At 42.0% G+C, this 12,635-nt stretch overlaps 1 protein-coding gene across 11 annotated transcripts in view; it reads right to left on the bottom strand.

The window, feature by feature from the left end:
• Positions 1-12,635, bottom strand: part of CLASP1 (cytoplasmic linker associated protein 1) — a 506,270-nt gene that overhangs the window by 213,453 nt on the left and 280,182 nt on the right. For all 11 annotated transcript variants that reach the window (XM_033944379.1, XM_033944384.1, XM_033944387.1 and 8 more), the window contains exon 19: positions 11,962-12,132. In XM_033944379.1, the coding sequence (XP_033800270.1) occupies positions 11,962-12,132 (171 nt within the window). The remainder of the gene's footprint in view (positions 1-11,961; positions 12,133-12,635) is intronic.

Here is a 12,635-nt window from a genome sequence, read left to right as displayed (position 1 = left end):
AATATCCGATGGTGAATTTCTATAGGTTTCACTCCCTCTACCCAAAGTGCACTACAGCATGTTGTTCTTCGATGGTGCAATCTTTTAATGCAGTTTCCATGTTTCTGACCTCATGGCTGCCCCATGAATAAAGGCTGAGTGCTGCACTGTGCGTGGACAAACTATCCAATAGACAATATACGAGTACATCTGTTGCATTTCGCTAGCTCTGTTCCGGTTATCGCGTAATTTAATGATTGCCTTTGATCAGTACATAAATTGTTGGATGAGATACATCAACAATGTTTTTTTGGTATAGACTGGTGATAGATCACAACTGGACACATTTGTATCTTGGTTGGACGAACGACATCCTTGGATTTCATTTGCTATGCAATGTAGCCAAGAGGAAATTTCCTTTCTAGATGTTAAAATTTCACTGACTAATCAGAATATTAATAATAAACTTTATTTTTGTATACCGCCACATCAATAACACCACAGTGTTTAGAAAAATGACGGACTGGAGTACCTTCTTACATTATCAAAGTTTCCATCCTTCCCACCTGAGACAGAGTCTTCCAATATCTCAATTTTTGAGATACAGGAAAATATGTTCGAACAAGGAAGAATTCAAACAACAAGCTGCTGGGTTGACCAACCAATTAAGAGACAGGGGATATCCATCATATGTTATCAATAAAGCTTACAGTGGGCACTCTATATGAATCGTGACCTACGTTTTCCCCTACGTAAGGGACACAGGATGAGAAGGTGATCACCTGTGTTCTTAATTTTGATACAAGAGCATATCAAATAGCCAGAATACTCCAGCGACATTGGGACATGATTTCGGTCATGCCCTGTTTTTCTGGACATCAACTACAGATTGCCTTCCAGAGAGGGATGAATTTTAAAGAACTGCTGAGTCCCGCAATGCTTAAGAGTCCCCGAAGCAGCACTGGAAAGGTAAAGGGAGGTCACAGTCCCTGTGGAACTTGTAAAGCTTGTAACATCATGTTAACAATATCGGACTTTGTGAATCCCCTAGATCAGAAATGTTACCCTCTACACCATGCCACCACATATGACACTGCATATGTGGTGTATGTGTTTGTTTGTCCGTGCCAGAAACTAGATGTCGGCCACACAAGCAGGAAACTTAAGTTGAGACTCACGCAGCATCAAAGTGCATTGAACAGGGAATTAATCCAGGCCCCTATAGTCCAGCACTGTTTGCAACTGTTGCAGTCTTTTTCAGATTTACGCTGCTTTGTACTAGATCAAACTCCCCTCTCCATTAGGGGAGGAAATCGCTGGCTTGTACTGCAGCGACAAGAACAATTTTGGACTGAACAATGCTATTGACTGGTTCTATTTCTATTAATGCTTCTGTGGCTGGCAGTGCCCCTTTAATGCTGTCTTTTTTCACTGTTAAGTGACAGTCCACTGCCAATGAGTCTGCCATGCCCCTCTGCACAATCAGCATGACGTCAACATGAGGTCGGATTTAACGCAGCTGGAGACTGATCTGTGGGAACAACAATGCAGTGAGTACTTATATTAATTATTGTTTGATTATACTGTCGCAAGATGCATTACAAATGACATTTTATTTGTTTATTGTAGAACTTTCTGCCCTGTTGCCCTGAAGACGTGGTCATTGTACCATGAAATGTGAGTCCACGTAGGGGGGTGTTATTTTGAGATGTGCTCGCAAGGTTGCATTGCTTCTTGCTTTTTAAGCCAGTGATGTGTGTGAAGTTGAGCTGATATTTGGCTTTTTCAGCCGCGCCGTGAGGACGTTTACTAATAGAGCCGATTGGTCAAATTTTCAGTTTTGTTCCTCCACTCTTTTCTTGATTTGTCCACTTTTAACTTATACATGAGAAATTTGTAGTGAATTCCTTTTATCCTATCCAACTTTGAGCATCAAATTTGAGGAAAAGAAAAAAAATAAAAAGAGGAGTGGATATTTTATTTGGGAAACAATTACAGGTGGAAATTTAAAAATAATAACAACAGTTTATATACCACAAGGCCGTAAAGTTCTATGCGGTTTACAATAGTTAAAAATACAACAAATTGAATAAAACTAAAAAGGTAAAAGCGAATAATTAAAAAAAACCCTAAAAAGATCTGATTATTGCATGATAAAATTACCTACCTAAGTACTTCAAAAACGGATGTGTTTTTAGATGTCTCCTAAATTCCTCATAAGTATCAGTAAGCAGAAGCAACTGTTCTAGATCTTTGCCCCATAATGCTGCCTGATATGAAAAAATGGATTATGGGGGCCAGTTCTTATGGGAATAATTAATGGAAGAACTGTATATGCTCCTAACAAGGGTCAAAGAGACTCTTATTTATGAGTAAAAAGGGCTCTTATTTATTTAAAAAATTATTTATATGGGGAGTGACTAACCTTACCTTGACCCTGAAAGTGAATAATACTCATGGTGCAGAGCCCTATGTGGGAGGGAGAGGAAACAATTTCATAAGTTTATAAAGACACTTAATCTGGTGCACAGTTCTTCAACCGCCGGTCCGCGGACCGGTGCCGGTCCGCAAAAAATCTTGCCGGTCCGAGAAGGATTCGGTCCCCGCCGCAACGAAAGGCCGGCGTCAGCTGACTTGCAACTTCCTGTTGCAGTCGCGGTGCCGGGACTCCTGCCTTCCACCGCGTTTGCCTCCTGCCTTGTCTCCGCACCTTCAGACCAGCAGCGGTAGCTCTGTGTATTTTTTTACTTCGGCACAGAGCTGCCCCTAATCAATAGTTTAGCGCGGTTTCATAAGGCAGCTTCGGGGCCTTTGCTAGGCCGGCCCACATCGCATCATCGAAGCGGGCCGGCCTAGCAAAGGCCCCGAGGCTGCCTCATGAAACCGCGCTAAACTATTGATTAGGGGCAGTTCTGTGCCGAAGTTAAAAATACATAGAGCTGCCGCTGTTGGTCTGGATTCTTGGGCCACTGAAGGAGGGCAAAGAGCAACTGTCCTGGAGGTTTCCCTTCCTCTCGCCTTTGCAGGTCCCTTTTTTTCCACCTTTTTTTTTTTTTCATCTTCAAACGGCAACGGGCCCCAGCATCGACATCAATCAAGTAAGTTCCACTGTTCCTTGCAAGCGGTTCTGCTCGGCCAAAGCTTCCCCTCTGATATGAGCCACCTCAGGGGAAAGAAAGTGACCCGCAAAGGTGAGGGGAAGGGGGGCAGATAATGGAAGTTGGAGGGGGGGGAGGGAGAAGGGGCAGATGATGGAATGGAGGAAATGAGAGAGAGAAGGGAACAGATGATGGAAGTGAGAAGAAGGGAGAGAGAGCAGAAGGATGGATGTCAGTTGAGAGGGGAGAGCAGATGCTGAATGGAAGTGGGGAAAGAACACATACTGGATGGAAGGAGATAAATAAAGGGGGAAGAAAATAGTAAGATAATGGAGGGGTGAGGGAAAGGAGTGACAAGCTGTGGGTAGACACAGTGAAAAGAGGGAAACAGGACTAAATAGTAAGAAAGAATTTAATTTAGATGGAGGCAGAAAATAGAGAAGGAAGACCAGAGAAGAAAAGGGAAGAGAGAGCAGAGAACGATATCAGATCTGAGTGGAGGAAATGAGAAGAGAGAGATGCTAAAAACCACAGGGGGGAGGGAAGGACAGAGATGCCAGACCATGAGGGGAACAGAAGGAAGATGATGGATGCCAGACCAAATTGGGGGGGGGGAGAGGGGGGCAGGAGGAAAGATGGAAGGGGCAGATGCTGGACTGAAGAGACAGAGAAGGTTATCATGCCGCTTTACCGGGCCATGGTACGCCCTCATCTGGAGTACTGTGTCCAGCACTGGTCACCGTACATGAAGAAGGACACGGTACTACTCGAAAGGGTCCAGAGAAGAGCAACTAAGATGGTTAAGGGGTTGGAGGAGCTGCCGTACAGCGAAAGATTAGAGAAACTGGGCCTCTTCTCCCTCGAACACAGGAGATTAAGAGGGGACATGATCGAAACATTCAAGATACTGAAGGGAATAGACTTAGTAGAGAAAAACACTATTCACCCTCTCCAAGGTAGGGAGAACGAGAGGGCACTCTCTAAAGTTGAAAGGGGGTAGATTCCGTACAAACGTAAGGAAGTTCTTCTTCACCCAGAGAGTGGTAGAAAGCTGGAACGCTCTTCCAGAAGCTGTTATAGAGAAAAACACCCTCCAAGGATTCAAGACAAAGTTAGATAAGTTCCTGCTGAACAAGAATGTGCGCTGGTAGGGCTAGTCTCAGTTAGGGTACTGGCCTTAGACCAGAGGGCCGCCGCGTGAGCAGACTGCTGGGCATGATGGACCACTGGTCTGACCCAGCAGTGGCAATTCTTATGTTCTTAGGGCAGACGCTGGATGGAAGAGAGTGAAAAGGCAATGAAAGCAGAAACCAGAGACGACAAAAGGTAGAAAAAAATAATTTTATTTCTATCTTGTGATTAAAATATATCAGATTTGAAGTATGTATCTTGCTAGACATAACTGGGGAGTGCAAAGCCCAGGCACTACTTCTTTAGCTTCCAGCTGGCTTAGGGCTCTCTCTGACCAGGGGGCAGTTGCCCTAGTTCTACTCCCCTAACACCATTCCTGTCATGTGTGACTGTGGTATTCTATTACATGATATTTGTGTAGCACTCTGTAATAATTTAGCTTATTCAGTTTTCTTGATAGAGGGGATATATGTGAAGGGGAGGGGAGACAGGGTTTTTGTTGATCTTTGCCCTGTATTATTTGTATTTATAAAATGACAATTGTATAGAATATTGTTTCTTTTTATACTTTAATAAAATATGTTCAATATAAAATCATAACTATTTGAGGCTTGTGCAGATGGGATCAGATGGTTTGTGGGACCGAGCTCGCGGGGATGGGGCGGCAATGGTTTTTAAAAACAATTTCACTCTTAGTAGTTTGCCGGTCCACGAAATAATTATTTTATTTCCGCCGGTCCATAGGTGTAAAAAGGTTGAAGAACACTGATCTAGTGGACAACTGCAAGGAAACTCATAGTGAGGAGCAGGCCTATACCTACTTTTCACATGTTCATCGCACATACTCAAAGACTGAATTCCTGTTTTTTTTTTAATAAGACACTGTTTCCCCGGTTCCAGTGGGCACTAATTGGAGATGATCACATGTTCAGATAACACACCTGTGTGGGGGAAGTTATTTGAGAAGGGTAGGAACAGAGGTAAAAAGTTTTGGTGTTCAAATGACAACCTTTTAGCTGATCTAGAGATTGTGAGGCAAATGGAATGACATCTTGAGGAATATATACAATTTAATGAGGTAAAAGGGGTTTGACCAGAGGCACTTTCAGAGGGTCTTATGGCAACAATACAAGTAATTATAGCCCAAAAGCAGAGCGCTAACTAAAGTGCAAGAATGGGTGGGGTGAAACCATCTCAAACACTACATTCAGAAAAACCTGAAGACACCTCTGACAATTAACAGTCTTAGTTTCTGTATAACCCCATACTTCTGGGTCCCCTCTCTTATTTTCTCCATACCCCCTTCTCTACTATTTTCCCCCTTCCTCCTTGATCTGTCGCCTTGAGCTTGTATAGGTATGTGCGACGCACAAATGGAAGATTAGATTAGATTAGAATGCATTAATCATGGGAGCCAGCATGAGACACGATAATTTCAACTAAAGGGGTTTGGGCATCTCAGCCAGTATCCGTGCCCCCATAGAATAACCAATCCCAAACTGTCCTATGAAGGACATCTATAGAAACCATCACTAATTATCAACATTCCCTACCCCTCTCTTCCCAAACCCCTCCCCCATCCCCCCCTTTAAAGCTGCATGGGCTTCTATTCCTACAATCCCCACCCACTATACCAAGGAGCATAAACTGGCTCTACAGTCTCTCACTTGATGCCAGCTTCCCCTTGAGAATGACTGTCTCCCAATATGAAAACTAGAAATAAAAATAAACAGTCAAACATTGAAATTATAGGTGTAGAGTAATAAAGAATACCCTTCCATAGAATAGACCCTTGATATGAAAGAAAAACTGCTCTAGGATGCCCAAGCTCTTAGTGTAATTAAGTAAAGTCACAACCATTTAGTAGGTCTAGAGGCACTGGGCTCCTAGAAAGTAAGTCCCATGACAGGCACAGTGGAGAATCCTGATGTTGCAGATGATGAAATGAACAATAAGGAGCCCATACAACAACAAAGGTGACCAATTGATGTTCAATCTCTTTATTGGTAAATAGTCTATTTAACAATAAAGAGATTGAACACCTTTGTTGTTGTATGGGCTCCTTATTGTTCATTTCATCATCTACAACATCAGGATTCTCCACTGTGCCTATCATGGGACTTATTTTCTGGGAGCCTGTTGACCTACTAAATGGTTGTGACTTTACTTAATTACCAATAAAGAGATTGAACATAAGTTGGTCACCTTTGTTGTTGTATTTGCTTTTCACCGTTGTGAGGGCAGTTTCTCCTGTTTGTATCCAAGACAATAAGGAGCCCACCAAGTGTCTCAGATTGGAAATGGAAGCACCAGCTGAAGGGCCTACAAAGGTCTGAGGTCTGTAGACAACATGTTCAAGAAGTCCTGAGCTGGACCAAGTTATTCAAAAATCTGGTCATTGCAAGCATGATCAATCCTAAGCTTTGCTGGGAAAAGCAATGAAAATTTGATCTTCTTCACCGCCAGCGATGCACAAATCGGTACAAAGGCTTTCCGAGCCATCGATACTCACGCTAAATAATCTTGGAAACACAATATTCTGTGACCCTCATATCTGAAATCAGTTCCAGAGCGAACAGAACACAGAATGGCTTGTTTGTGGGCGAAGTGTAGGAGCTGTAAGATTACTGCTCGTGGCCTGGTGCCGGCTTAGCGTGGTGGACCCACCCTGTGTGCCTGCTCAATTCTCAAAAGTCCTAGTTGTGAATCTAGAGGTATGAATTCCACAAACCATTTTTCCAGTAAAAGAGAAGGGATGTTTTGGGAATACTAATGAGTCTCAGGTTATTTCTTCAAGAACAATTTTCTAGGTCATCTAGTTTGTTCTCCAACTCGAGCAGCCGCTTTTCAAGAGTAGCATTGGGGCCCGTAACCGCTGTAGTTTGGTCTAATTTGCCCACCATTGTTGGATCTCATTGATTTCAAGTTCCATACTGTACTGTCCAAACGTTCATGAGTGGCATCCGCCATATCAAAAATAGCTTGCAATTATTATTATTATTATTATTTTTTTTCAATTTCTTTATTGATATTTTGAACTTGACAATGTATATAGTTATAAAATCAAAAGAATACTGTATGAAAATACATTATTAACATCAGAATTAATACAAGAAATATTTTAAATCCCTTCTTAACCTACAATAATAATGAAGTATACTTAACTAACAATATTATAAAATATTATGAAATTTATACCTCTAAATAATTAAAACACCCCCCTATCCTTTTAAATCAAGGGCCACCTCCACTGCTGCTGTTACCTCAGCTGTTATCTTGGCAGTCCAACTCTTTATTGGCAGTCTTAAACTCTTTTCTTTCTTTTGTTCATTTATTTATTTTTAAGTCTGCATTTAGAGGAGAATACTACTAACCCCCTCTGGACAAGACTCTTTAGGATCCCCATTGACTGGCCTCAACAAAAAAAGCTTGTGGGCTAGAACTCAGGACTCTAGAGGGAGAAATATCTCCACATTTGACCAGAAGATGGTCAATGGACCAGTCCCTGGGAGTAACACCTAGGCCAAGGCTCAACCTGAAGGGCTGCACACTGTCTATTGCACCATGGGGAGAAGGGCCTGTTCAGAAGAAATCCTGCTGCACAGGTCAACCTGCACCATCTGCTGGAGGCAGAGAAATACTGGAATGTTTCTGGCTGCATCACCTCTTATACTGATGATGTCATTGGAATCTTCAAGTCTCTGCCTCCATCTGTTGATAGGGGGACATAATGCATGAGTCTAAACTGGTCTAATAGGACAATAGCGAATGAGTTTCCAGTAAAAGATTGAGTATATTGTAAAAACAGTGGTCACAGCCTTGAGGGTGGGAGATATATAGACTGTCTATGGTGGAAGAATCCATTGAGAGGTTCATTGTCAGTGATGGATACAGGATGAGCAAAAGAACACTGTCTGTATCCATGACTAATTCTAAAACCAAATTTTACTCCTGGCGGAATTCTGTGTAAAAAAATTCAAAATTCTGCGTACAAAATTAGCAAACTCTGCAAGTTTATTTGTCAAAATTTAAACAATAATTTTGCTAATTATCATCCAAATAAATGTTTTTCGTCTACTTTTGTTGTCTGGATGTTTTATTTTTCCATTAAGTTGGTTCCAGTTTCTTTTTTCTGCTTTCCTGTCATCTGCTAATTCTTCAAGTGGCTGCTATCCATTTGTCTTTTCTACTCGCTCCTCATTACAACTGCCTCAGTCATATTGATCATTCCTTTTCTGCCTCTTTCTTATCCTTCTCTTTTTCACTTTTCAGCTACCTATCATATGTTCATCTTCTCTCCCATTCCCCATCTCATTCCTTCCTTAACCCTCCATTCCCTTTCATCTTCAATGTACCTCCATTACCATATTTTTACCCTCTGTTATATCTATCCTCTCATCTGTTTCCTTGCCACCCTCTCTTCTCCCTCAGGTTTCTACCATTCTTAGCATCTTCCTTCCTCCACCCTTATAGCCCAGCATATGTTCTCTCTACCTTCCCTCCCCACCCTCATAGCCTGACATCTCCCTATCTCTTCCCTTCTTTACTCTCCCCATGGTCCAGCATTTCTCCACCACTCCATTCTGCTCCTGGATCCCAACATCTCCCTCCTGCTCCCCTTCCACCTCCTATTTATCTCTCCCTCCCTCTCATCCACCCCCTTGTCCAACACCTCTCTCTCTCTCCTTTGGATCCTGTGTCAAATCTCTCTATCTCCCTCCATTGTGTGCAATTTCATCCTCTCCCCTCACCATGCAGGTCTCTCTCTTCTCCCTCTGTGCCAGCATCTTTCCTTCCTCTCATTCTCTCCCCCACCTCCCATGCCAATAACTTTCCTTCCTCTCACCCTCCCCTTCCGTCACCAACTTTCCTCCTCTCACCCATCCCTTCCTTCCTCCTGTGTCATCAACTTTCCTTCCTCTCAACCCTTCCCTCCCCCTGTGCCACCAACTTTCCTTCGTCTCAACCCTTACCTCCCCTCCTGTACTCTTAAGGATTGCTTCTTTAAGTCACAGTATCAGCAGTGACTCTCACATACTATCTGCGGCTAACCTGGAAGCCTCCCCTCGCGACAGAGAGACTTCCGGGTTAGCATCAGGCAGTGTGTGGGAACTGCTGTTGATAGCACAACCTAAAGACGCTGATACTGCAAGATTCTGTACGGGAAAAGGAAATTCTGCGTGACTGTGCAATTCTATGGAAATTCTGCATTGCATAGTCATGCAGAATTCCACCAGGAGTAAAATTTTGACCAGCTTAAAGGAGGCCCATTTCACAAGTGATGCTCATAGAAACATCCTTCCATTTTTCCGAAAGGAAAGAGGAAGCAGCAGAAAGATATCCTGCTCATGATCAACCTATGCACAGAAGAGACAGTTTGCCCATCAAAGGACATAAGGCACGAGCAGTTTCTAGGGAGACAGCAAGGAAATAAAGAATACAACTGAGTGTAATGAAGTATATCTGCCCCTCATATCATCCACAAATCTATAAGAATCTTGGTCAGCTCAGCTATGTCTGTGCATTCATAACTTAATCTATTTTACTGGGAGGATGGAGGGAGAGAGAGAGAGAGAAAGAACATTCATTGGGGTGGTGATGACAGCCAGGGGAAAACTGGATAACATAACATAATAGCAGATTTCTAGACCGCATAGCCATAAGCTCAATGCGATTAACAAAAGATTTATGCTATGAAAAAATACAGGAATAATATGATATACAGAAAATCTAGTTGATCAGAAATTTAGAAAAAAGAAAAGTTTTCAACAGTTTTCTAAAATGTTCATAAGACGTAGATCTAATTAATAATGGACGGAAATCTTTGTCATAGCAAGCTGCTTGGTAGGAAAGCCAATGCCCATGTTTCTTACTTTTACAGCCCTTGGCTGAGGAAATGTAAATAGGGCATGACATTTTCTACTATTCTCATTCGCCACAATAACAAATATGTCGGCAAGATATAATGGGGCAACACCAGAAGCAACTTTATAATATAAGCATCCTAACTTAAAGATCACCCGAGCCTCAACTGGAAGCCAATGCAGCTCATAGTAATAGGAAGTTACGTGGTCATACTTAAGAATTTGCTTCCGCTGGGTCCATCGCGCCCAGCAGTCCGCTCCCGCGGCGGCCCATCAGGACCATGACCTGTAAGTGATCCTTTATATCCTTCAATCCCTTTTATCCTTCCTTATCTATATCCTTCTAACTGTACCCTTTCTTTATCCTATATCTTCCCTATCTATATCCTTCAATAACTTTTTCTTTCAAGAATTTATCCAGTTTCTCTTTGAAACCCTGTAAAATACTCTGTCCTATCACACCCTCTGGAAGCACATTCCAGGTATCCACCACCCTCTGAGTGAAGAAGTACTTCCTAGCATTGGTTTTAAACCTGTCCCCTTTTAGTTTCTCCGGGTGCCCTCTTGTTCTTGTAGTTCCCCATAAAATATTTTTACTGCTGTATTCTGAACAAGGGTCAATCTAGCCAAATTTTTCTTAGTACTTGTCAAATATACAATATTGCAATAGTCCAGTATATTCAGAAGTAATGTCTGAACTAAAATTGTGAAAGCAGTGGCATCGAAGTAGGATCTGATGGTACGTAGTTTCCATAAGGTATAGTATCCCTTTTGATCCACTGCGTCAATCTGGAACAGCATAATCATTAAACCACTGAACCTTAGTGAACATTTTTTATGCAAACATGATAACCAGAGGTGCTGGGATGAGCTAAGAAAAGCAGCCATGCAACAATTCATGCAAGTGACTAGGGAACACAGATGAAAACCAGGAACAGGACTTTCTAAAGACAACTGGTGGGCACAGAGACCAAGAGTGAGTGCACATCTGAAGACAGATTTTTGTGACAGAAACAAACTGCTTACCCTCAGGTTTAGTGGCAGTACCATCTTTAAGCAAATTTAAAAAAATAAGGGAAGGGATAACAGTTAGTAACATCAACATGTGAGGGTTCTTGCTTCGTGTACTACAGAAAGCATAGAGCTATGTATTTTATTAAAAGCAAACCATAGTTTAAAGGCAAATTAAAACTCAGAAGCATCTTCACATATTTACTATTCAGTCATTTTCTCAACTGGCAAATACTCCAGCTTGATTGTATAGTTCCCATCATATTTCTCCAGGAAAGACATAAAGCATGCTCTTGCTCCAACTTGTAACACACAATGTTGCATTTATACAACGGTAGTGGTTTGAGTAAAACAAAGCAAAAAGCATGGAACCTGCATGAGGATGTAAGTATTCAGGGGCTACAGCTTGAAAACAGGTAAATAAGAAGCATCAGTATGTGCTTAGAAGGCAAGTCTGTTGGTGGGAGATCAAGTTTTTTGCTAAGGGATGCTGCTCAGTAAAAACAGTATGTTGTAAGAATGGAATGAAAATAGAAATCATTTTCTTCTTTGGTCAATGGCTTAAACTGCATAATAAATTAATGTGTACCAACATCAAGGGCCTTTTCTTTCTGCACAACTTTTTTTACCCTCAGTGTGGCTGCAGAAAAAAAAACCACCCAATCTCGTGCTACATGTGTAGAGAGAAAGATGCAAATTCTCCCCCCTCCCCATGAGGAGATGGCAGAGCTGGAGAAAAGTAGAAAATGACACTCTTTCCTTTTATTCCTTTTGTTAAGCTATTACTCAGGCCCTAAAAAGGACCAGCATACATGAAAAGTCATGTGATCAACATATGGCATTCTTCCAAGGAATATTTACACAGTACATGGGTTTACCTAGTGAAGCATAAGATCCTGGAGGTAAGGCTGCAGCAGAACTGAAGGGGACAGAAGCTGGAGAACCTGCTGCTTTTGACTTGGCATTGGCAGCTGCATTCACATCTATATCACTGCGTGATCGCTGCAGAGTGCCTGAGGTTGGCAAGGACTTTGCACTAACGGTAGAAGCTTAAAATAAGACAACAGAAATGGCATTGTTACTTGGTTTCAGGGTTAACAACATTCCAAAAATCCCTTTGTTCCCTTTACTTCATGTGAGGCCCTTGGAAAGAAAATATATGCAACTACGTATTTCCATGTGGAATGCACTAACCCTGTACCACACCTCCAAACAGTGTTTGCCAGTAAGCTGTGAAGAGTGGCAATCTCTCAGTTCTGAAACTGTCAACTTCATAGAGCCACACAACTACCAAACAAAAATGTGAAACAAAATAGTTTAATTTCAGCAAAATGGGTCCAATGTGATGAAGAAGATAGACTAAGCAATACTCAGCCATTTCCCTGAAGCAGCGGGGGTGCCGAGTTTATCCCACGAAACTAAGGCCTGGTCGGATATAAGTTAGAAGCAATGATGCTGATTTGACAGTGGGCTACTCGAGTTAAAGAGCTAAGTATTTGTAAAAGACTACATTAGTTTATTATATTAAATGGAAAGCCAGAAGTTATAAGCT

This window comes from Geotrypetes seraphini, chromosome 5 (assembly GCF_902459505.1).
Source record: "Geotrypetes seraphini chromosome 5, aGeoSer1.1, whole genome shotgun sequence".
Classification (NCBI taxonomy): Eukaryota; Metazoa; Chordata; class Amphibia; order Gymnophiona; family Dermophiidae; genus Geotrypetes; species Geotrypetes seraphini.
This window is presented reverse-complemented; position numbering and strand designations above follow the sequence as displayed.